Source organism: Podarcis pityusensis (genome assembly GCF_964106645.2).
Source record: "Podarcis pityusensis genome assembly, chromosome: 8".
NCBI classification, from domain to species: Eukaryota; Metazoa; Chordata; class Lepidosauria; order Squamata; family Lacertidae; genus Podarcis; species Podarcis pityusensis.
The window spans coordinates 15326663-15352631 of NC_138033.1; the positions used below are offsets into that span (position 1 = coordinate 15326663).

General features: G+C 45.4%; 2 protein-coding genes across 3 annotated transcripts; one reads left to right on the forward strand and one right to left on the reverse strand.

Annotated features, from left to right (window-relative positions):
- Positions 1–407: 407 nt before the first annotated feature.
- On the reverse strand, positions 408–9721 carry LOC308483130 (myeloid cell surface antigen CD33-like; the record flags this gene model as incomplete). The annotated part of the gene is made up of 4 exons (XM_081016715.1): positions 9708–9721; positions 6138–6282; positions 3567–3995; positions 408–691 (listed from the first exon to the last, which is right to left on the reverse strand). The coding sequence occupies exons 2-4, from the start codon at positions 6253–6255 to the stop codon at positions 408–410; spliced, it is 831 nt and encodes a 276-aa protein (XP_080872841.1). The 5' UTR covers positions 6256–6282; positions 9708–9721.
- Positions 9722–11368: 1647 nt separating this feature from the next.
- LOC308484257 (sialic acid-binding Ig-like lectin 14) lies at positions 11369–21484 on the forward strand. Of its 2 annotated transcripts, none has more exons than XM_081019043.1 (7): positions 11369–11389; positions 12403–12534; positions 13605–14018; positions 14435–14734; positions 16184–16501; positions 18605–18727; positions 21049–21484. In XM_081019043.1, the coding sequence occupies exons 2-7, from the start codon at positions 12423–12425 to the stop codon at positions 21084–21086; spliced, it is 1305 nt and encodes a 434-aa protein (XP_080875169.1). In that variant the 5' UTR covers positions 11369–11389; positions 12403–12422; the 3' UTR covers positions 21087–21484. The 2 variants fall into 2 exon arrangements, with proteins under 2 accessions (XP_080875169.1, XP_080875168.1); XM_081019042.1 differs by having other exon boundaries at positions 11370–11545.
- The last annotated feature ends 4485 nt before the right edge of the window (positions 21485–25969 follow it).

Sequence of the window (25969 nt, forward strand, 5' to 3'; positions counted from 1 at the left end):
AGATTAGAGAACTGGGCCAAAACAAACAAGATGAATTTTAACAGGGAGAAATGTAAAGTATTGCACTTGGGCAAAAAAAATGAGAGGCACAAATACAAGATGGGGGACACCTGGCTTGAGAGCAGTACATGTGAAAAGGATCTAGGAGTCTTGGTTGACCACAAACTTGACATGAGCCAACAGTGTGACGCGGCAGCTAAAAAAGCCAATGCAATTCTGGGCTGCATCAATAGGAGTAGAGCATCTAGATCAAGGGAAGTAATAGTGCCACTGTATTCTGCTCTGGTCAGACCTCACCTGGAGTACTGTGTCCAGTTCTGGGCACCACAGTTCAAGAAGGACATTGACAAACTGGAACGTGTCCAGAGGAGGGCAACCAAAATGGTCAAAGGCCTGGAAACAATGCCTTATGAGGAACGGCTAAGAGAGCTGGGCATGTTTAGCCTGGAGAAGCGGTCATAGTGGTCAATGGAGGCTCCTTTCCACAGCAGGGTGCTGCTCGCCGCATTGCCCTCAGCCCAGTGTAAGACCTCCATGTCACTTGTGCTTCCGTTCCCAGTGACGGTTACCCCGTCCACTTCCCACGTAAGCGTTGGTGGAGGCCAGCAGTGGAAAGAACAGGTGCAACGGCGGCCTTGGTCCTCATTCTCACATGTAGCATTAGGCAGGATGGTGCTGGCTGTAGGCCTATCTGGAAAGCAACAAAAAGCTGGGGTGAATACAATGCTACAACAGAGAGCGAGAGGCTTTGGGGCAGCGGAAGCAAATAAAGTTTGTTTTATACAGAGGTCACAGCCCATAGCTGTCAGCTTACAGATTTGAAAATAAGGGACCAGCAGCCTCGAAAATAAGGGATCAGCAGCCAAAATAAGGGATTTTAGTCAACCAGCAGCCAAACGAAGCCTCAAGCGGTGGTTCCCACAGCGCAGCAACCCGGCAAAGGGGATGCAGCAAGGAAAACCACCGTCACCTCTCCGCTGGGAAGCGCTGAGCAAAGGCGAGTCCCCAGGCAACGCAGCCGATTTGATTGGCACAAGGCATGCAAGCTCCACCCCCCAGTCGTTCTTAGACTCCTTATTGGGTGAGCAATGCAGCCAAGCAACACAGTTGGAGCCTCCCTCCTCCCTGGCTGGCAGGGGTTCATCCAGAGGATCTGGTTAGATTACACCTGGTCTTTATTGAGCATTCATTGTTTCTGTTCCCAGGGAGGTTATATGACAATGAGCATTCATTTTGCATTCATCTTCATTGGCTTTTGGTTCCTTAGAAGTCTTCCCACTCATCATATATTTTCCAGTGCATTCCCCTGCCCCATCACTTTCCGGACTGCAGAAGTCGTCTTCTTCTTTTTAATTTTTTTTTAAGTGTGTTTGTTCCACTAGGGGGCAGAGCACTTCAATCCACTTTAACTGTGCAAACCTAGATTTCTGGTATGTGCTTGAATCCCTTGCACAAAATACGCTAGAGACAGGCTGAAGGCACCCAGAGAAAGAGAGAGAGAAGGAAATTGGTTTCATCTCAATTTAGGACAGACAGTGTAGCCTGTGGTCTATTCCCTGTTCCTTTAAGCATGTGTAAAATTGCTGGCAAGAACAAATGAGTACATACATTCCTTCATGTTCTGAGATAGGAAGGGAATGGTAACCTTGTGCTCTTGTTGATCTGAATTCTCCTAGAAAACGCCATTATGAATCCTGTTCAAAACTGGCAAAAACAACAACAACAACAACAACAACAACAACAACAAACAATCACCTGCCTTCTTGAAGAATCACTTGGACTGAAAATTGCAAGATTATTATTATTATTATTAGCTTCTGCATCAAATTAGGCAGAGGTTTGTATGTGGCCCAAGGGATGTCTTAGAGGATGAGGTGCACTGCAACATTGTGATTCAGGTCCCCCTTGTCAAAATGTGGGTGCTGAGAGCACCAAAAAGGGGAAGTGGGAAACCAAAGGGCAAAACAGGGTGGGGGGAATCTGATCTTCAGGGAGCTGCTGAGCGTTTGTGGATTGGGATGAAGAGAGAGGAAAGAAAACAAAGAGCTACTCACAGCCAAAGGAAAGGCGGGTGGCTACGTGGACTGCTTTCTTCAAGAAATGGTATTTGATGCTGCAGGTAAGGACTATGCCATCATCAGCTAAGCTGGGCTTGAAAGTGATGTCAACTCCATAGGTCGAGCTCCAATTGCTCTGTTGAGTATTCCATGAAGATGTTGCGTAAACAGGGTGTATGTCTGGCTCTGTATGCCAGGTGATTTGGGGTTTAGTCCCTGGGCACATTTCTGCTGCTATACATCTGAAAGTGGCTGGCTTCTCCCAAATCACTTCACGTGGCTTTATGATCTTGGGCTTCCTCAGATCTAAATGAGTGAGAATCCCCAGGGAGGAATTAGAAGAAGATTCACTGGGCATTGGGTAAGACACATGAGCCCTGGCTTAAGGATGGGATTTCCCAGTCATCGTCACTTTGCCATTCTTGACTCCCACCAAGGTTGTCATCCTTTTGTTCTCAAGAGCCTCCTGGCCACACATTTGAGAGCCCATTATGTGTACATCAATGTGCCTTAATGCAGCAAAATCCCAGGGCAATGATATTTATTATTATTATTTTAACTCAACACAATCTCTACTTGGTCTTTTCATTCAATGAACTCACAAGTCAGCTGCCAATAAAATTATAAAACCATACGTAATAAAAAGAGACAGATCAAATGTTAAAACTGTGATGAAAACATCAGCACAAAGTGAAACCAACAACTTTTCTTAAAAAGGGGGGGGGGACAACAAATATTGATCTGGATCCATGACAAGTTAGTCATACTCTGGTTTGATTGAAATCAATGTGAATATGAGTTGTGATTTCCTTAAGCCACATTAATTTCAGTGGAACTCAAGACTAAATGGCCTATCAAGTCCATCACCTTATTTTCTAGGGTGGTAAACCGGATGCTTCTGAAAACTCCCACCAGCAGGACATGAGGGCAATGTCCTTCTCACACTGTGGGTGATGAGGCTACAGAAATATGACAAATGGGATGGGAAACAGCTCCAGGTTGTGTTCTGCTTGACAGGAATCAAAGGGCAAAGTTGATTTCACCAGAGTGGATGGGAGGGCATGGAGCCCAGAGGCAGAAGGACTTGAATGTCCAGCATGTTCCAAGCAAGAACCAGGCAAAAGAGCAGAGAACAGACAAGGACAATGTGAGACATTGCATCAACATCTCACTCCTTGCAAATACTGTGATTGGAAGGCCCTCTTTACCTCCGAGTAGACATGTCAGTCACAAAAGAGCTCTCCATTTCCCCCCTTGCAATTTCCTTATATGGCAAGCTTGGGGAGAAGTGTTTCCATGTTTGCAGACACACTGACTGCACAGCTTTCAAATATCTGAATTACTGTACCATGAAATGCTTCAGAGACTCTTGCTTTGGCTTGAGGCTCTTTGGAAAGATCCTGCTTTGCTTCAGACAAACTCCAAATCATTTTGAAGCAGGATGCTTTAAACTCAGGCTTTGGGATTTGTCTGAATCCTATGCATGCCCCTAATAGGAAAGCCACCTACCTGTCAGCACAACCTGAGGATTAGTGTGAGTTTGAGAACTGGAAGGATTAAAGGAGTATCTGTAGCTCTCTCCTTTATCAATTCTAAAGTAGTACTGGCCCCAGTCATCGAGTCCAGCGTTGATGATGGTGAACAAGCAGTCGCCTTTTTCTGGATCCCCTGATAACTTCATATGAGTGGAATGAAGTTTAAGGAATCTCTGCCTTTCATCACTGCTGGCCTTAAATTCCCCCGGGACCCAGATGTTGGTCCCTTCCAAATTGGTCTGCCGATCCGTAATCCTAAACCAATAGCCATACAGGGGCTCAGAGCTGCGCTTGTACCAATCGGGAGTAGTAAAACTGCAGGGAACGTGGATGCAGAAGCCTCGCTGTGCGGTGATGCTGTCAGGCACTGTGATTCTAAAGTCCAAGTTGTTGGTCAGCATACCTATCAGAATGTGTGTATGGGGAGGTGGAGAGAATTAACTAGTATCCAAAGACGACCAATTCATTCAGCACTTCCAAAAATATGGCAAAGAAAGAGAGCAGAAGAGGAGATTCATCTGCACAAAATTGCATGTGCTAATGCATATTTATAGATGCAAATGCAGAAACAAGGACTATAACTGAAACAGAAATGCGTCTTACCATAGACGGAAGGACTTTGACCAAGTGAGCTGCATGCCTGCTTAGTCTGCTGCCCCTTCAATGGCCCTCCTGCTTTCCCTTTGTCTTTAAACTCAAGTTTGACAAGGCAGCCTTTCAAACAGAGGATGCCTTTACATTGTGGGGACTACCCTCTGTAAAACAGGGCATGTGACCACCAGGGTAGTCTCACTCAGTGGACCAGAGAAGCCTGCAGGAATCATCCACTGGTTTTCATTTCAGATTCCAGCAGGGAAAAGCAGAATGTTTTTAGGGGTGAGTGTCATTCACAAGAAGCTGCCTTCTACCCACTCCACTGCCCCCCCTTTATCTTAGAAACCAAAAATCTTCGGTTTTTTTAATTCCCAGCTCTGGGCAAAATAGTACAGTCTAGTACAACAGGGGGGCAACATGCAGCAGATGTGTAAGCTCCTGAGCCACTTTTGTGCTCCAACATTGAGAACCTCTGCTTTCAAAGTTTCAAGGTTTCTAGCCCTCATGGTTCCGAATAAAATTTCGATAACATAAATTCAGTGTGCTCCTGTCTAGCTGCGCATTCCTCTGCCATTCTGTAAAAGGGTCTGAGATACCACAAAAGAGTTACCAGCAGCCTCACCAAAGTTTCCATTCCTGTAGTTCTTTACAGAAAGCCGTGGCGGTAAAACAAGTTTCAAACTGTTTTGTGAAACAGATACTTACTAAGCAACTGGGGTACTCAAGATGTGTGCCCTGAAAAATCACCAAAAAAACTCAGATTTTGTATTGTGTGCCATAGCTAGATCCTCTCCATTTGATGTGCACAGAGCCAATTGTATTGTAGTCTTTTTATCACCTCCTCTTGCAGTCTACCTTTGTGGCCTTGGCCGGCTTTAACAAGAGGAGATCCCTTCTTAAGGCAACAACCCCCCCCCATTTTTTTGCAACTGAGAACAGGGCTAAGGACCATTTACTTTCCTCACCTTTTCCAGCCCCCAAAGCATTTACTCCACTTATATTATCTGCTATAGGAGCACCAGCTAAGCTACCTGGTTATGAATATACTTTGCCACTGCAAAGAGAACTTCCCCAAATCCTAAGTGTTTCATTTTAGACTTTCTGGTGATGGTGCAAATGTTACCACACTTTTTACCCCAGTTGATTATAGTATTGAAAATTGAGCCAGAACTCCAGAGTTCTGCTATACGCTCTCCACTGTTGTCTGCTCTGAGTGGAAACAGCCCAACGGGATCTCAGGCAGAGGTAAGCAACCTGATACCTTTTACATAGAGGTGCTGGTGATTGTAACCAAGACCCTTGGCATATAAAATATGTCCCCTCCAAACGTTCTTGAACCCATCACCCCAGCTGGCATGGCCTATAGTCAGGCATGATGGGATCTGGAGTCCAGAACCACCCTGGCCACCACTGCTTAATAATAACTTTCTTGGGAACTGTCCAGGGTGCTGAACACCTTTTCTCTCTGATTGCTCTTGCTTCCTGCTTCCTGCGCTTTGGTAGGATTTACACTCCCTATCTGTCCATACCTTGACCCAGTTATCTTTTCCAGACCACTGCTTGATTTGCTTCTTCTCGACTCTGCTGAGGGCTCCTCAAAGCAAACAGACAGGAGCAGTGGTGGCTGGTCCATTAGGAGGAATGGGGCACTTCCCCATCAACCTCAGTTTGTCCTCAGCTGACCCCCCCACTTGCCAGCTGTCTTCCATACAACTTCCTCCATAATCTGTATTTTGGCTCTTCTAAACACATTTCTCCTCCATCCCTATCACCAAGCCCAAAAGACAGGAACAGAACATGTAACAAGGCCCATCAGTTTCACTTGAGATGGGAAGAGAATGTGATAGGAACAGCAGTGGGGAAGGGGGTCACCAAAGAGAGTAATATGACATGGAGAAATCAGAAAGTGACATGGGACTTCTGCAGTGACTTTTCTGCACATCACACTCACCTTTGCAAAGCAGGGTAAGGATCACGGTTGCCACTGTTGCTAGAGAGGAGGCCAAACGTTTTGTCTTTGAGGGAGAATTCGCAACCTGCCAGCTTCTCCCTCTCTGCATCCTGTGCATGCTACAGTTATTCCCATGGAAGGAGATCTGCCACAGAGATAGAGGGGAGGATTTGAGGAGGAGAAGGTTGCCGAAGGATTTCTGGCTGTGCCTGGGGAGGTCTTATCAGATGATGGGTATACGTGTGCACAGGATTGCAGCCTTAGATAATAATCATGCCAGTGGTATCGGGATCATTCGTTCAATTTTATTCTTTTCCTGGCAGGATATTTTGTGTGTTCACAAATTTGTGCACAGGCAAATTAAACAATTTGGAAGTGCCCACACTCAGATGGTTTGGGCAGGAGAGTGAAAGAGGACACAGATAATGCCTAAAAACATAATGTACATACCTTGATCTATAAACAACTGCCTGTACATGCCCCTTTCCCTCTCTCACTGACCTCATTGCCTCTTGCTCATTCCAACTGGGTTCTCACTGCCCTAGAATATCCTTTTCCATCACAAAGCACACCCACATTCTAAAAGGGCAAATACATTCTGTAAGGATCAGTGCATCTGCCCATGTCTTTCTCACAAGCTTCTCACTATTTCAAAGATTAGTTCTCCGCATTTTCACATCAGTTTCTAATTTGTTTGTTTCTAAGTCCCCACAAAAATTCACCAGCACTTTCGTGTGAAATTATCTAAATATACACATTCTTGTATGCAATTTTCCACATTTTTGCAAAGCAGTTTCCCTCCTATAATGCAGTTTTATACATTATTTATTCATTTATTATGATTGATTAAATTTCCATGCCGCTCTTCATCTGAGGATCCCTGGGTGGTTTACAATATAAAAAACGCATAACATAGTAACAACAACAGCAACAAAACACAAATCCCCCTCCCCAGTGTTTAAAAGGCCATAGATGGTTTCATTAGCCAAAGACCTTGGAGAAGAGGAATGCCTGGTGCCTATAGATCTGTAATGAAGGCACTCTAAGTGACTTGCAAAAGTGGGATATAACACAATATGATACAATGGAAGATGGTCACCATGGAAGATCGTTTAGAAAGCCAGATATACACGCCAGTCAAACATTACATGAATTTGCAAGCTGATGTGGAAATGTGGAGAACGAAGATCAGAAAGATAAGGAACTGAAATGGAAAGATTTGTCACTCCCTACAGAATGTCCTTGCCCTTTGAGAATGTGGCTGTTCTTTGTGATGAAATATTCTTAGGCAGTTAGAATCTCTTTAGAGTGAGTAAGAGGCAATAGGTAAGTGAGGGGGTGGGGGTGGGAAGGAGAACCTAGACTTTTCTATTGTTTATAGATAAAAATGGTCCAACATGAATTAAGTGCTTCAGAGTGGCTGGGGAAACCCAGCCAGATGGGCGGGGTATAAATAAAATAATAATAATAATAATAATAATAATAATAATGTTTGTGACCTCCCTCCCTCCAACTGAGTGTGAAAGCTTCCAGACTGTTGCTATTTTGGGGCGGGGTTCAGTCACATAGCGGGAAATTCAGGTTGCACAATTAAAGCTGATTTGGAGAAGCACAACAAACCTGCTCCCCCAAAATCAATTGAAAATCAAGCTTAATTTGCATGCAGTTCACACTGCCACACTCTTACATGAGTAAAGTTGCTTTCTAAGATTCAGTGATTCCTTTTAATGTTATCATGAGCTCTGGGTGAGACAGGCGGTGCTGAGGTTGATTGCAAATTTCAGGTCGACAGGGCAGCTATGAAAGGAGATCACAGCATGTGCTTCAGTCTCTTCCAGAGAGAGGAGGGAACATGCCTGAGGCAAAAGTGGCTGGAGGGAATATTAAGTATAATTGTTTAATTGCACACTGCAATGGAGAATGCCTGTTTGTACCTTTCTAGCTACATTTCTGGTGACATAGGGATTCCAGTCGGACAAGAGGTAACTTAAATAGTATTCCTCCATCTTTCCTGGTACTTTTCGTACAAGCGGGGTTACCTGAGCATGGAATAGAATGGCAAGCTCATCGGAATACCTGGGTCTCATTAAAACATCTCTTAGTGCCCCTGAGCTCATAGGATAGGGCAGGACACAAAAATTAAATAAAGGAGGTGGTCTGCAGCGTGTTATTATCTGTGGCAAGGGGTGGTGTTGATTGGTTGCTGCTGTGGCAATTGGGTGGGGAAGTGTTAGTGTCGGCCAGGCGGGTGAGTGTTTTTCGGCAACCCTCCCCAAAAGCTCAACAACTCTGGGCTACCCTCCCCCCCAAAAGCTCAACAACTCTGGGCAATCTCCCCCCCCCATCTTCTTAATTTTTAGTCCCCCAAAATAGGTGGCGTCTTATACATGGGTGTGTGTGTGTTATACACGGAAAAGTACGGTAATCTTTGTCACTCCTACGTCTTGTAATCTGAGCTTCTATCATCTGTGCTTTCTGTTCTGAGGCTTTTTGAGCTCTTCTCAGCCTTGGGGAGGGCGGTGGGGGAATGCTGTCCAACGACTGTGAAGCCGTCAACCATCTCTTCCCCAGTGTTTCTTCTTCTTCTAGCTCAGAGATCAGCAAGGTTTACCTTGCCTGGGCCGGTTCACTCCAGCGGAGATCACACACACACATGAGTGTGTGTGCCCACGATTTCTGGCGTTTGCACAGACGCAATTTTGGCACCACAAAAGTGAGTCACTGTGCCAGTTTAGTGCAGCGCGCGGGGACTCACCGAGCGAGCAGCTCGGTTTGGGAGCGGTTCGTGGGCCAGTTAAACGACCCCTGTGGGCCGCTTGTGGCCCATGGGCCTTAGGTTGCCTACCCCTCTTCTAGCTGTTCTCCACCCAGTATTTCCCAGCTTCTGCCTTCTGAACTGTGCCCCTCTGCAAACCACTGTTCCAAACCTACGCTGTCCTCCTGTTCCTGGGAAGATTCAGGATCAGGGGGAGGGGATGGCTCCCACCACGCCTCCTCAGTGCAGCCCTCCTCAGCACGGTCCCTGACATCAAGAATGACACTGAGATGGATGGAGAGGAAGCTGACAGTTTGGGCCTCTATATGGACTGGTAGTATGTAAGGAGAAGGAAGCCCTCAGGTGTGGCTGAGTTTGGTGGGAAATGCACAGTTAACCCTCACGGGACAGCCTCCACTCTGCTTTGTGGAATGCAGGACTGATTCGATTCATAACTGGAGGACTGCAGCCAAGGAAAGGGAGAGGAGAATACACTTAATTGGATTGCTTAGGGTGGAGGGGTATAGATAATACCTAAAAACATAATGCACACAAGACACATACAGTCATACCTCTGGTTAAAGTAGCTTCAAGTTAAGTATTTTTGGGTTGCGCTCCGTGGTGACCCAGAAGTAACGGAGCGCATTACTTCCGGGTTTTGCCCCTCGCGCATGTGCAGACATTCAAAATGATGTCATGCACATGCGCAGAAGTGGTGATACATTTACTTCAGGATGCAAACGGGGCTCCAGAACGGATCCTGTTCATATCCAGAGGTACCACTCTATTAAATCTACATCTCCCCGCTGACTCACCTCACTGCCTCTTATTGATCCTTAACTGGGTCTAACTGCCTTGGAAAATTCTTGAGCATCAGAAGGAATCCTCCCATCTAAAAAGGGCAGGGCATCATTTGTTTCCAAGATCTTCCATACTGGCCTTTGGGCATACAAATCTCCCCAAGTGACTCACAAAAGTGTGAAATGTTGCAGCATCAATTAAATGAATACGATACCAGGGGAAAAGGTCGCAACAGGAGAGCACTGAAAAAGCCAGAGGTACCCACATGCCAAACATTGCACAAATTCAAAAACTGATGTCTGACGCGAGCCAGCCAGCAGTAAATCACACAGTGCAAGTTGGAGTTAGCATTTTACTAGCAAAACCACAGACTGCACAGGCTTGGTAGAGTGTCAAGTCTAAGGAGCACAGCAACCCATCCCTAGTAGGTCTTGCCCCCACATGAAGCAGTTGCTGAGATTGAAGGTCCCTGCCTTCCCACTACTGCCTAAGTGGTGGGAAGGTAGGGACCACTACTCCCCTCCTCTCCAGGGTTTCTCCCCACAAGCAATTGGAGGCTGCATCTGTGTGCTACTAATCTTTTAATTGCCCTTTTCATGACTCTTCTGGTTCTGGAAGACAATGGGGGGGCAGGGGGAGCTTGTCATGGCAGGAGGGCGAGACACCCATGGATCATCACCAGCCTGAATCTTCTCTGCCTCTTGACCTATCTCCTCCCACCCTCCTGCTTCAGCTTCCACCTCTGATTCTGGACTTCTTTCTGCCACAGAGTCTCCCAGCTCACTAAACCCTGTTACTTCCTCAGCTTCCGACACCTCCTCTTCTCCCTCTGACCACTCATCATTGTCCCACCTCCACTCCTGGGGCTCTGAGCCTTCTTGTTGTTTCCGAGCCTGTTCCTCCCACCATTCCTCTGCATCCAACCAGTTCATGACAATGGGGGAATGCAGAGCACTTACCGTATATACTTGAATATAACCTGACTTTTTCAGCATATTTTTTATGCTGAAAAAGCCTGCCTCAGCTTATACTCGAGTGAGGTGGGCAGCTGCGGAGGGGCGAGTGGCAAGAAAAGAGCCCTTTCTTGCTGCTCGTCCCTCCGCCGCTGCCCGCCTCTTGCAAGGGCAGGCACAGGAGCCGCAGCTGGGAGAGGCGCTGTGCTGTGCCACTCCCAACCAAGCGCCCATGCCTGCTCTTGTGAGCGGCAGAGGCAGCAGCAGAGGGACAAGCGGCTGCTCCTTCCTCCTCCTCCGCCTCTGCCACTGTTGGCGGTGGCAGAGGAGCGAGCAGTCTGAAAGAAGCCCTTTTGGGCTGCTTGTTCTTCCTCCTCCACTGCCGCCGCCACCAGGTTTGTGGTGTGGTGAACCGGCTTAAACTCGAGTCAATAAGTTTTCCTAGTTTTTTGTCCTAAAATTAGGTACCTCGGCTTATATTTGGGTCGGCTTATACTCGAGTATATACGGTATATTTGAAAACTGAGAAAAAGAAATCTGAGATTCCTATATTGCAGGTGATTGGACTAGATGACTCTTGGGGTCCCTTCCAATTCTAAAAAACAAAATAAAATGTTTTTATGAAATGAATAGATTCATCCAAATCTGTGGAATGTCCTTGCCTTTTGAAAATATGGGCATCCTTTGTGATGTAATATTCCAAGGCAGTTGGAATCTGCTTAGAATGAATAAGAGGCAGTGAGGTAGGAGAGAGAAGTGGAAAATTAGACTTTCCCATTGTTTATAGATTTTTATAAAAATGAGTCAAGGTACATTAAGTATTTTAAACTCCATCAGTGCCCTCTTCTCTTCCCCACTTCCAGCTGATTGCGGGGCTTCCAAACTGTTGCTATTTTGAGGTGAGAGTGAATCACATTTCAAGCAATTTCAGGTTACATCTGGGTAGGGATGGGGCATTTGGAAATTTGGTTCTCATTTTAAGAAGAAGAAGAAGAAGAGTTTGGATTTGATATCCCGCTTTATCACTACCCAAAGGACTCTCAAAGCGGCTACCATTCTCCTTTCCCTTCCTCCCCCACAACAAACAGTCTGTGAGGTGAGTGGGGCTGGGAGACTTCAAAGAAGTGTGACTGGCCCAAGGTCACCCAGCAGCTGCATGTGGAGGAGCGGAGACGCGAACCCGGTTCACCAGATTACGAGTCTACCACTCCTAACCACTACACCACACTGGCTCTCTTAAAGATGAGTCTTCTCCATTCACATTTTCTGCAACAATATGCGAAACAAAACACAGCCATTCACACACTTCCCTGAATTTTGATGTACAGCTCCAGTCAAGTACCATCTACAAAAATGCACGTAAGGAGGTAAATTGTGTATTATAATGCATAGTTTAGTAAAAAAAAACATATAAAAAACCCCTCATAAACGGATGTGGAATCATTAAGGTCTTAAGATTGGGAAAGTGAGAAATGGAGGAGCAAATTTTGACAGATTTACCTGCCAGTTAAATCAAATAAATTAAAATCGTCCTCCTACCACTGGCATGATTTTTATCTAAGATCGCAAGCCTACGCACAGCTCCTTGAGCGTAAGCCCCACTGAATTCAATGGGACTTAAATCTGGGTAAACATGCCTGGGATTGGGCTGCAAGGATCGCTGATAAGACCTCCCCAAGCACAACCAGAAATCTTTCAGTGGCCTGTAGTCACAATTCTCCTTCTTGTCAAACCCTTCCCTCTTTCCCTCTGACAGATCTCCTTTGTAGCCAGAAGATGATGGAGGCAGAGAATAGCTGGCAGGTTGCCAATCCTTCCTCAAAGACAAAAGGTTTGGCGTCCTCTCTAGCAACAGTGGCAACCCTAATCCTTGCCTTACTTTGCAAAGGTAAGAGCCATGTGCAGAAATGAAGAGGAAGAAAATCACTAATTCCTTTGTCTTTTTATGATTTGTCCAAGTCCTTATGCCCCCCCCAGTCACCCATCATTATCTTATTTCCTGTCCGCTATTGTTGCCATTACCACCTCTCCCCTGTCCCTTCTGATGTGAAATTGACAAGGTGAGGAAATGCTTTGATATTTTTTTTTAACCAATGTTCCTGTCCACTGGATCGCAGCAAACACAGCCAGAGCCAATGACTGGCAGAGTCAACTGATTCTAGATTTGTCTCCATCCTTGCTGAAGCCTACAAGTGGCTCCACAGAGTTGGAGGAGGAGCTTCTGGGGAAGAAGGTAGGCAAGTAGGGGCTCAATGAAGTCAGATTGAGGATGGTGGGGTTGTGCAGTGGTTTGGAGCAGATAGCTGGGGCAAGGGATTCAGAGGCAGGGAGTGTAAAGGTAAAGGTAAAAGGACCCCTGACCATTAGGTCCAGTCGTGACCAACTCTGGGGTTGCGGTGCTCATCTCGCTTTTTTGGCCGAGGGAGCCGGCGTACAGCTTCCAGGTCATGTGGCCAGCATGACTAAGCTACTTCTGGCGAACCAGAGCAGTGCACGGAAACACCGTTTACCTTCCCACCGAAGCGGTACCTATTTATCTACTTGCACTTTGACGTGCTTTCGAACTGCTAGGTTGGCAGGAGCAGGGACTGAGCAACAGCAGCTCACCCCATCGCGGGGATTCGAACCGCCGACTTTCTGATCCTCTTGAAGTCTCTTAAATGGCAAGAAGCAGAAATCAAGCGTGCTAAGAGAAGTTGTTCAGCATCCTGGACAGTTCCAAGGACAGTGATTAATAATCAGGGATAGCCAGTATAGTACTCTGAGAATTATTTTTGCAGATTTTATTCAAGTTTTATGCAAGTGTCTTTCTTTGCCCTTTCTCAGGGGCAGGCAAAACATTGGCTCTTTTGGGGAGGCAATGCTCAGGTGGCTACCCTAGAGGAGGAGAACACTGAGCTTGTTTTAATTGAACATTTCTAGATAACACTTAAATCTTTTTTATTCCCTCTCTGGCAGGTGCGCTGGCCCAGCACTTCGACTTTTCCATCAGAGTGGCCGAAACTATCAATGTACAGAAAGGTTTCTGTGCCTATGTTGCCTGCAGGTTTACTACACCTAGATGGTTCATGGAAAAGTCTGGGCCATTATATGTCTTTTGGCTTAAGGATGCAGATAAATCCCACAGCTGGATCTGGCCCGGATATTGGATCCCCGGTAAAATTGTCTGCACCAATAACGAAAATCAAAATCTTACCAAGACCCATTTCAAGCTAACAGGAGATCCTAAGACTGGTGACTGCTCCTTCAGCATCAAGAATATGGGGCCAGAAGATGTGGGCTGGTACTACTTGCGAATTGAGAAAGGAGAAGGATTCAGCTTTCTTTCTTTCCATAAACGAATTCATGCTCAACCTCAGATTTTCTTGACAGGTAGGTGGCTCCCCTAGGAGCATTAAACATAGGATTTAGAAGCAAGAGACTCTGAAGCACTTCAGCGTGCTGATGGTGTTTCCTGCTTGGCAGGGGGTTGGACTCGATGGCCCTTGTGGTCTCTTCCAACTCTATGATTCTATGATTCTAGGGTGATTTGAGTGTTTCAAAATTGTGCCGACACTGCATTAGGACCTGTGGACTGTTAGTTTCCAGGATATCATGCAGTTCTTAACTGTGTGTGTGTGTAGGGGAAGAGGCCCATGAGAACGAAAGGATGACAACCTTGGTGGGAGTTAAGAGTGGCAAAATGTCTGTGACTGAGAAATCCCACCCTTAATCCAGGGCTCGTGCATCCTACTCAATGCCCTGTGAATTTTCTTCTCTCTCCTTCCCGGTGAATCTCACTTCTTTAGATCTGACGAAGCCAAAGATTGTGAAGCCATCAGAGGCAGTCTGGCGTAAACCAGCCACTTTCAGATGTATCGTGCCAGAAATGTGCCCAGACAGTATACCCCAAATCAACTGGACTGCCAATTTAAAGAATCACGTCAAACATTTCTGGCAAACGACAGCGAGCGACTGGAGTAAGACATACGGAGCTGACATCACCTTTACGCCCTCCTTAGATGATGAGGGCAAAGTCCTCACCTGCAGCGTCAGATACCATAACTTGAAGAAAACAGTCCATCAATCCACCCGCGTTGCCTTTGGCTGTGAGTAGCTCTCTCTTTTCTTTCTACTGCATTCAAATCCACAAACCCTCAGCATCTCCCCGAATATCAGATCCCCACAACCTGTTTTGCCCTTGGGTTCCCCAGTTCCCTTTTTGGTGCCCTCAGTGCCCCCACTTTCTGACAAGCGGGGTCTGTGTCACAATGTTGCTGGGCACCTCATCCCCTAAGAGCACAAGTTTACCTTCCCTCAATCTGGTGCCCTACAGAGGTTGTTGGACTCCAACTCCCAACAGCCCCCAAAGCTCAATAACCCTGGGTCACCCCCCCCACCCAAGAAAGCTCAACAACTCAGGGCAATTTCCCCCCATTTTCTCAATTTTGCATCCCCCAAAATAGGGGGCATCTTATACACAGGGACGTGTTATACATGAAAAAACAACAACGGTATTATGTTTTGAAGACTTACTGGCCTGTACATGGCAGGATCATTTCTACATTCCATTTATTTATTTATTGAATTTTTTTTAAAATAGCAAAATTCTTTGTATAGTCATTTCTCTGTATCTTGTGGCTCCCCCTTCCCCATCCCTTTCATGGGTCCTAATAACAGTTTTTTTATTAAAAAAAACCAACCATTTACATATCATTATATTCTCCATGATTTTCATTTCTCTAAATTATACATAAACCTCATTGCTTTACAAGTGATTCTTGAAGTCCAGCTAATGTCTGGATTTGCTTACAATGGTCTCTTAGGTAATTTATAAAATTTCCCCACTCTTTTTTAAAGTCCTTATCTTCTTGATTCCTCAGTCTCCCAGTCAGTTTTGTCATTTCGGCAAAGTCCAGCAGTTTGGCTTGCCATTCTTCCTTAGTTGAGATTGTTGCTTCTTTCCATCTTTGAGTTAATAACATTCGTGCAGCTGTTGTCATGTACATAAAAAGTCTTTTCTGATCTTTTGGAATCTCAGTACCTATAATTCCTAAAAACAAAGGCTACAGGTTTTTTTGCTTTGACAAAAGTTATTTTAAACATTTTTTTCAGTTCATTATATATCATTTCCCAAAATGATTTTGTTATCTTACATAACCACTGCATATGATAAATGTACCCTCTACGTTCCTTTTATATACTGGCACCACACTTGCCCTCCACCACCCAACCGGCCTTTGTTCTGGCTCTACATATGTGAGCAGAGCTGTCTGAACTAGAAGCCCCATCAATCTTTACTCCAAGCCAGTGGCAAGAGCCTACACCCCATGCCTGAAGATATGGACTACAGCTCCCATTTCTCCTAATGCTTGGCCAGGTCATTTTGGGATGCAGCTACCCCATTCCAGGTGTGACCTCTGCATACGACAGAGTTTACTGCTGTGGCTCGCCTTCTGCATCCCAGAAGCCTCTCATGCTCTGTCGTAGCTACGCCAGGTAAGTTAATAGCCCAGGATTGGATTCATTCACCCTGGCTTTCCAAAATCTTTTCCCAGATCGCCCTGAGGCCACCACCACCATGGGGAGCACGACGTGCCAGTACGAGAAGAAAGGACACTTATGCTTCTGTTCTATCCACTCCTGGCCTCCATCCAAGATTGAATGGCATGTGGACGGGAAGCTTGTAAATGAGACTGTGAGATCAGAGGCCATGAAACTCTTCTCCTGGGTTGAGGGCAATACGGTTACCAGCACCCTGAGCTGGCCAGGAGACTTAGATGGCCAGAAAAAGTCTTTAATCACCTGCTCCGGAGCAAATAAATATGGGGCGGTCACAATCAAGGTCTCCTCTGAGCTCAACGAGACAAGTACCGGTAAGCATTTCTTCCCACTTCATCTTTAAGTCTCATGCATGGTCTGCTAACATTTACACATCTCCAGGAGAAAGCCCAAGGATTGCATATCACTTTTAATTGTGTTTATCTGAATGCAAATTTTTATATACCAGCTTTCAGGATACAAATGCTTCCAAAGTTAACCCCACCCACAAAAGGAAACAATATCAATATATTTTAAAAGTTTTTGAGATCTCTGAGGCAGGGCAGTAGATGGCACAAAAGTTGTGTGTGAAGAGGGGATGGTTCTGCTGGAGCAAGCTCTGAGATGGTCTTTGCCTATGTCCCATTGTGGCGATCACACAGGGTCCCCGGACGTTTCACCTTTTATTGATCCCTGTGCCACCACTTTATTTCTCGCTGCCTCCACCCAGGCCCTACCTGGTGCAAATTGGAACATAAACTTTTGTTTATTTATTGCATGTGGTTTCATAAACAGTATCGGTCAATTACATTCATGGGGTGCCTATCCAGACCTATAACTTCCGCTACCTGTTCTCACTCACTAAACCACCTCTCAGATATTTACTTGTCTTCCTAGCCCCTAACTATTCCTGACTCAGCCTATTTCGCTACACTAAATCAACCTACCCACAACTCTATCCCAATTCACTCCCACTCCAACCAACCACCCAACTCCCAATGGACTCCTCCCTTTGCCCCTCCAAGAGCTGGTTTTATAGTCCCTCTGACTCCACCCCCCTGGTCCTGTTTGGGTAACCTGTTTAAATATTTCACCTCCAGCACTCTCAAATGTTAACATCACACCCATCCTCTCCTGGGATTCTTCTGACAGGATCCTGTGGAGGGGAAGGGAAAGAGCAGCTGGAGCAGGACCCACATTTATTCCATAGAGTTGGAAGGGACCCTGAGGATCATCTAGTCCAACTCCCCGCAATGCAGGAATATGCAGCTGTCCCTTATGGGGATCGAACCTGCTACCTTGGCGTGGTCAGCACCTGAGCTATCTTCACCTTTCTCCTGGGATCCTTCCCACAGGGCAGTTGATGGTGGATGGCTCTGTTTGGGAGGAAGTGTCCAGCAGCAGCAGGTATTGAGATGGTCTCTTGCCTGCCCCTTTCTCCTGGGAACCTTTCCAGAAGACCGTTGGTCATGGGCAAGGAAAATCTATGGAGTTGGCTCTGAGGGAGTCTAAATCTGCCCCTCTCTCCCCCAGGCATGCATCTAGACTATTCAGCCCATGCAAGAGACACTTTATACAAAAAATAAATAAATCACTCTTAAAGGATGCCGCCCTCTTCACAATCCTGATATCGCCTTATAGCAGACCTTCTGAAGGCACTTGCTAAAAGTGGGGAAAGCCAAAAAGGGAAATTGGGTGGTGGGGCCAAAGTAAACAAGGAGTCAGGGCTACAATTTACCTTTTGCTTCCAGTGATCACCTTGACATATGCCTTCAGTTAATCAACCACGCAATCATTGTGGACTGACACACTCCCTCTGGCACTCTTTACATGAGTGAAGTTGCTTGCTGAGATGTGCCGATTTCCTTAAAAGCTGCCTTTCAATAGAAACAGAAGCGCTGGATGAGACAGGCAGTGCTGAAGCTGGTTGCAAAGTTTCAGGTTGACAGAGGAAGCGATGCGATCACATTGGGTGCTTCAGGTTCTGTACTAAGTTCCCTATGCCAATGATGCGCATAGTCACAGGCAAAAGTGGCTGAGGCAACCACTATAATTTTCTTTGTATACACACACACACACACACACACACACACCGCTCTCCAGGGCCATATTATGACAGTTCAGCCAGGCAAAAGCAGAGCAAGGCCTGGTGAGAGTTGTGATCTGGTGAGCATCCAAAAGGCTAGAAAGAGAAGCTCTGGGCCTAAGGTTCCCCACTCCTGTTTGAGTTGCTTTTTGTTCTTGTGTTTGATGCTGATTTTAGCTGGGGTCTGAGTTTCTTTATTTTTGCCTGGCCTTTTTCTTTTATTTTCGAGGGATTTTATTCTGGTTTTCGTGTGGGTGTTATTTTGCAATTCCTTGTTTACGCCAACTGCCCAGAAAACTCGGCCAGGTGTCTGATATAGAAATGTAATAAAATGTCGCCATCATTATCCAAGGTGCAGTGACCAAATCACCACAGAGTGACAAGACGAAGCTGAGCAGTGGGATAATTTCTGGGATCGTTTTCGGGGTCATTGCTGCACTTGCCATTTCAGGGGGCATCCTTTACTCCTTCTTAGGTGAGTAATATATTATGGAACCAGAGATTCTGGGGTTGTGTTCTTTCCCCAGAGATCAGATAGAGGTGGTTTTTAACCATTACTATATCATCATCATCACTGATAACATTTGATAGTCTATACTCAAAAGTGATCAAGATGAAATGTAAACAGCAAAAATGACAATTACAAACCAGAAAACTCAAAACAGTGTGCCATAGAAAATACCTAAAATGCTTCTCCAGTAATGTAATAAGATGCACAAGTTCTACCTACCCCACTAAAAGATTAGCTCCACCACATGACTCACTCTAGCTGCGATTGTTTTTGTTTCTAACATTGTTGTGGCCCACCCTGGGAGCCTGGGGCGGCTTACCCTGCCCTGAGTTGAGGCAGGATGCTCCGTTGGGCCTCCAAGGAGTCTGCCTGCCTCCTCCCACTCAGCCGCCCTACAGCTGGGGGGAGGCAGCGGGTGGACCGTTTGGGGCAGTATGGAGCCTGCGGCACCCAAGCCACCGCGTCACTCCCAGGAGAGACGCATGGCTCAGGCGTGCTGCAGGCCTGTGGGGAGTGCCGCCTGGCATTTTGTCACCCCCCAGTGGTGACACATGGGGAGGACCGCCCCCACTGCACCCCCCTTCCTCCGCCCCTGCCTGGGCGCTTATGGTGAAGGGTGCATGTAGTTTAAATCTATTATAGTTATTGTCATTGCTAATAACCACACAGTTCACTGTAACTCCCAAACTGAATAAAAAAGGTACAGTGGTACCTTGGGTTAAGAACTTAATTCGTTCTGGAGGTCCGTTCTTAACCTGAAACTGTTCTTAACCTGAGACACTACTTTAGCTAATGGGGCCTCCCACTGCTGCTGCGCAATTCTGTTCTCATCCTGAAGCAAAGGTCTTAACCCGAGGTACGATTTCTGGGTTAGCGGAGTCTGTAACCTGAAGCATCTGTAACCTGAAGCGTCTGTAACCCGAGGAACCACTGTATTAGCGTGGAACCTTAACATGGATGGTGGTGGTGCCAAGCATGTTTCACTGGGGAGAGCATTCCACAGGTGACAGAGGGGCACCACCGAAAAAGGCAGCTTCTTGTGTAAGGAAGATGGATGAAACCAGTAAGGTCTCCCCATATGGGGAGAGGTGGTCATTGAGGTAATGGCTAGAGTGTTGGATTACTACCTGGGAGAGCAGGGTTAGAATTCCCACTCAGCCATGAAGCTGAGTGACCTCAGACCAGGCACCATCTCTTAGCCAAACCTACCTCGCTGGATTTTTGTGGAGATGAAATGGGGGTGGGGGTGAGGAGGAAAACCATGTACACCACCTTGAGATTCTTGGAAGGTAAAGGTGGTATATAAATGTAATAATAAATATTTTTATTTTTTATTTTTTATACCTTGCTCATCTGCCTGGGTTTCTCCAGCCACTCTGGGCGGCTCCCAACAGAATATATTAAAAACACAATAAAATATCAAACATTAAAAACTTCCCTAAACAGGGCTGCCTTCAGATGTTTTCTAAAAGTCAGGTAGTTGTCTATTTCTTTGACATCTGATGGGAGGGCATTCCACAGGCGGGCGCCACCACCAAGAAGGCCCTCTGCCTGGTTCCCTGCAACTTCACTTCTCGCAATGAGGGACCCTCCAGAAGGCCCTCGGAGCTGGACCTCAGGGTCTGGGCTGAAAGATGGGGGTGGAGACGCTCCTTCAGGTATACTGGGCCGAGGCTGTTTAGGGCTTTAAAGGTCAGCACCAACACTTTGAATTGTGTTCGGAAATGTACTGGGAGCCAATGTAGGTCTTTCAGGACTGGTGTTATATGGTCTTGGCGGCCACTCCCAGTCACCAGTCTAGCTGCCGCATTCTGGATTAGTTGTAGTGGTCACCTTCAAAGGTAGCCCCACTTAGAGCTCATTGCAGTAGTCCAAGCAGTAGTCCAAATAAATAAAAATATTGCAGACCTGAGCTGCGTAAGGCTTTATAGGTCAAAACGAGCACTGTGAGCATGGAAACTAAGTGGTAGCCAGTGTAACAACAACAACAACAACTTTTATACCGCCCTATACCCGCAGGTCTCAGTGTGGTTCAAATTATAAAATCACAATATAAAAGCACAAAATACATAATAAAAACAAGAATATCTCAATCGAGACACATAGATACATGACTCTTAAGAGGCGCGCAGTAACTAAAAACACAGGGTCTCTTTAAAACTGCTCCTGGTGCCCCATAGCTCCTAAGATAGAACAGGAGACAAAAACAGAATAAAGGAGCTGAGACCAAGATTGGGCCTGAGCATTTGGAATGGTTCTAATTCTCATTATTCTCTTTCTTCCAGCGTTCCGTCGGCGAGTAACCAACGTACCAGTGATTTGACTTCAGTTTTTACAGTGCATGTTGATATTTTCCATTCAATACAAGTGAGGGTCATATAAAATGAATCAAGCATGACATGCTGTATATTATTTCATGTTTGCATTAGCGCCCCAACAATGCACAGTTTAGATTATATGATGGAGCTGACAGAGGGTAGAGTACCTTCCACTGTAGACATAAATCAAAAGCAAAATCCATTTTTGGCTGCTGGAACCAAAGGACTGAAGGGAGAGGAAACCAAGAACGGATTGTTTACCAGCAGAGGGTGTCTCAGAGGAAACCTGCACCTGGCTTCTTAAATGGGTAGAGAGGCAGGACACAGCAGTTTTTCAGTTTTACTGTCAGGAGGGAATGCCACTCCACATAAATACAGAGGTATTTTTCCTCACTACTTAAAATGGCTCTCAGTCTCAGTTCTGTAAGTCCTGTTTCTTTATTTAAAGGTGAGTAGGGAAAGTTGAAAAGCACAGTCCTGCTAAAAAGCTCAGTCTGTGTTTTAATTAATATGTTTTTGTATTGTTTAAATTCTATAATAATTTAATCACTTTTAAACTATTGCTCTTTTCTTTTTTTAAAAAAAAAATATTTATTAAAGTTTCAAGGAATACAAAAATTAAGCAAAAAGTAAAAATATAAGCAAATACAAAATACAGAAAAAAGAATAAAGTTTTTAAAATATAGCAAAGAAATGAAAAATAAAAATAAACATACAATTAAAAACAGTTAAAAACACGTTAATTTTCCATAACCTATCTTGCTTACACTTATTTCCTCGGACCTCCTCGTACCTCCCTTTTTTGTATTCCAGTTCAGTTTGTTAGTTCAGCAAATCCTTACCATTACGCTTTTACCCATTTGTAAACCTTTTTTCATTTCTCTTAAAGCATTACAGCTGGAAACCACTTAGTTTCTATCCAACATCCTTCTAAAATTCCTTAATTTTACAATATTTCTGTAAATAGTCTTTAAATTTCTTCCAGTCTTCTTTCACCGACTCTTCTCCCTGGTCTCAGATTCTGCCAGTCATTTCTGCCAATTCCATGTAGTCAATCACCTTCATCTGCCATTCTTCCAGAGTGGGTAGATCTTGTGTCTTCCAATACTTTGCAATGAGTATTCTTGCTGCTGTTGTAGCATACATAAAAAAAGTTCTGTCCTTCTTTGGCACCGATTGGCTGACTATGCCCAGGAGAAAGGCCTCTGGTTTCTTCAGAAAGGTATATTTAAATACCTTTTTTATTTCATTATAAATCATCTCCCAGAAAGCCTTAATCCTTGGGCACGTCCACCAAAGGTGAAAGAATGTACCTTCAGTTTCTTTACATTTCCAACATTTATTATCGGGCAAGTGATAGATTTTTGCAAGCTTGACTATTGCTCTTTTCTATGTTTTCTTTATCAGCGTCCTTTTAATCTGTGTAAGCCACCTTGAGTCCCAATCTTGGAAAAAGGGAGGATATAAATAGAATAATAGAATCATAGAGTTGTAGAGTTGGAAGGGACTCCAAGGGTCATCCAGTCAAACCCCCGGCAGTGCATAAATCTCATAAAATACCTTCCAATTCCACAATGCTTTGATTCTATGAGCCATGACAGATGACCATTCAACCTCTGCTTAAAAACCTCCAAGGAAGGAGAATCCACAACCTCCTGAGGGAGTCTGCTCCACTCTCGAAAAGCTCTTACTGTCAGACAGTTCTTCCTGATGTTTAGTCAGAATTGCCTCTCTTGTAACTTGAAGCGAATGGTTTGTGGCCTACCTTCAGGAGCAGGAAAAAAATAAGCTTGCTCCATCCTCCTTGTGTCACCCCATTAGATATTTGAAAATGGCTATCATATCTTCTCCTTTTCAGGCCAAACACACCCAGCTCCTTCAACCGTTCTTCATAAGGTTTGGTTTCCAGACCCTTTGACCATCTTGGTTGCCCTCCTCTGCACACATTCCAACTTGTCAATATCCTTCTTAAATTGTGGCACTCAGAACTTGACACAGGACTCTAGGTGTGGTCTAGAATAAAGCAGAATAAAACTGGAGTTTGCAGGATATAAAGGATATATTATTAAATGCCACCACTAGGCTAGGGTCAGCAACGACTGTCGAAGTAGAGGGAGAAAATGCAAGGCCACCACCATGGAAATACATTAACTGTGCAAGGTTCGTGAACTGAATTTCTCTCTACCATGCATTTGTTAAAAGGGATAAAGATTGAGACCCTCCCAACTGTCGTTGGTGGGGTGGCAGTGCTTACCTGACTTTCTAGCACTGGAATTTCTGTGGTTTACTGGAAGGGAGAAGGGTGAGAAAGTGGTACAGTTATCATGGAGCAAATTTACATGCAGGAGAGCTATATTGACAGTGGGGAAATGTTTCAGCTTCAATACCCAGGAGGTGTCATTAGATTTAAAATTAAGACTAATACAATAGAAAATAATATGTAGTTTATTGGACTCCTTTACGGTTGTATAACAATGGGGTAGCTAAGATAGCTCAGCACTGGAGATGTGGCAAGGACCATGCCTCTTTGAAACATACCGTAGATTCCGGTGTATTAGGCGACTGGGCGTATTAGACGACCCCCCAAATTGGCAGCTTCAGTTTGGGGGTTCGTCTTATAAGCCTAGTCGCCTAATACGCTGGGCAGCTCCGCGCCAGGAGAAAGCCGCCCGGTGCAGAGCAGAGCCCACCACTGGCTGCTGCTGCTTCGGAGCTGCCGCAGCAGCATCAGTGGGCGGGGTCTGCTCCGCACCGCCCATACCCGCCGTATAAGACGACCTCCGACTTTTTAACCTCTTTTCCGGGGTTAAAAAGTCGCCTTATATGCCGGAATCTGCGGTATGTTTGTACAATGTTCTGTACTTAACATGTTCTGGGAGAAAGTGCTGGATAGACTGTGCAACTATGACTGTGGAGGAAAAAGTTAAATATTTCAGCGGAGAAAATTTTATTGAACAATATACCTGCAGTGTGGAAATTATCAATGGGACAATGGAAATGGAGTTTCCGTGCCCTAATGGTGGCCAAGAGATTGATATTGAGGAACTGGAAAAATAAAGCCATGATGCCCTTCAATCAATGGACTGATTATATGACATCACACACAATTTATGAACTGGCTGCTTACAGTATGGATAAATACGATAACATTTGGAATGAGTTTATACAAAATGTAGTAGGCTATTAACATTTACATAAACATTAGGACATTAACACTATACCAATTTATATAAGAATATATGGGAATATTGTATATTGTTTCCCCCTCATTCCTTCTTTTTTTCTGTATTGCTTTGTTTCTTTTAATTGAAATCACCTTAATATTATATATGCAGGAGACCTGTATTGGCTCCACAGGTGTAATCGCACTGCACTGATCTTGTAGTACTGCCTTCTGATCCTGCAACTGCCCTGTCCCAACAACTACAATGGGGCCCTCCCCCCACTGGGGTCCATTGAAAGCCCACCCTTCACCAAATAGTTCCAAGGCCTGTTACACAGTTAAAATAAGCCCAATATACGCAAAAAAATCCCAAAAGGAAACCACAAAGCCCCTTACCTTGTAGCAAGTGGATCAGCTCCCTCAGGTCCTCAGCTTCTGACTGTAGCTACGATCTGACAGGACTCTGCTGGAACAAGACCAGTTTCGTTCAGGCACAATAAATATAAGCAGAAGTGAGAAAAGGGAAAGAAAAAACCCCAGCTTCTCTAAAATGGGGGCAGAGAAAGGCCAAGTGGAAGACCACACACACACACACACACACCATTTCAAGCAGCCATATAGAGTGAACGCAGGTGGCGCTGTGGTCTAAGCCACTGAGCCACTTGGGCTTGCCATCAGAAGATCAGTGGTTTGAATCCCCGCAACGGGGTGAGCTCCCGTTGCTCTGTCCCAGCCCCTGTCAATCTAGCAGTTCGAAAGCACGCCGTGCCAGTAGATAAATAGGTACCGCTGTGACTGTAAGGTAAACGGTGTTTCCGTGCACTCAGGTTTCCATCATGGTGTCCCATTGCACCAGAAGCGGTTTAGTCATGCTGTCCACGTGACCCGGAAAGCTGTCTGTGGACAAACATCGGCTCCCTTGGCCTGAAAAGTGAGATGAGCGCAGCAACCCCATAGTCGCCTTTGACTGGACTTAACAGTCCAGGGGTCCTTTACCTTTTACACACACACACACACACACACACACACACACACACACTGTGTGTTTTTTCTGGTGGGGTGCAGGGGTACGCATACCCCTAAACATTTTGTGAATCTAAGTTTGGCTTCACTGAGGGGCAGTATTTCAATATAAATAGGAAAATGAGAGTACCCCTAAACCTTTTTTCAAAAGAAAAATGCAGTGTGTGTGTGTGTGTGTGTGTGTGTGTGTGTGTCTTCTTGAAATTCAGCCAGTGACTCTTTCCTCATCACTGCCTTTTCATCTCCACCATAAAAAGCTGTGAGTGAGTTATTTATTTATATATTTATTTATTTGTGTGGTTTTCTGCTTGCTTCTTTCTTTATAGGCTCAGTAATGCATTAAAAGGACACTAGGGCTCTCCCAGTTTGTTTTGGGCCCCACACATCAAGCAGGCCACACGCTGGATTTGATCTTTGGCGTAGGTATAGATGTGATCATGTCTCCTTCGATGAAGGTGCCATGGTCTGATCACTACGCTCTGAAAGCCAGGATTGACTTTCCACCCCCACCCTGCTTAGGTGGCAAGCCGATTTGGGCTCGCCCGCAGAGGCTGATGGACCCTGATAGATTCCGCCAAGCCTTGCGGGACCTTGCTCCCCCTGGCGACTCATTGACTGAGCTTGTTGAGGGCTGGAATACCCAGCTCCTGGCAGCCATCGATGAGATCACACCTAAGTGCCCTCTGCGACCCCGCAGAAACC

Bases quoted from the DNA above. Each gene is read 5' to 3' on its own strand.
- LOC308484257 (XM_081019043.1), top strand. From the start codon at position 12,423: ATGATGGAGGCAGAGAATAGCTGGCAGGTTGCCAATCCTTCCTCAAAG. The intron at 14,735-16,183 runs GTGAGTAGCTCT...ATCTTTTCCCAG, and splicing joins CACCCGCGTTGCCTTTGGCT to ATCGCCCTGAGGCCACCACC. The intron at 18,728-21,048 runs GTGAGTAATATA...TCTTTCTTCCAG, and splicing joins CATCCTTTACTCCTTCTTAG to CGTTCCGTCGGCGAGTAACC.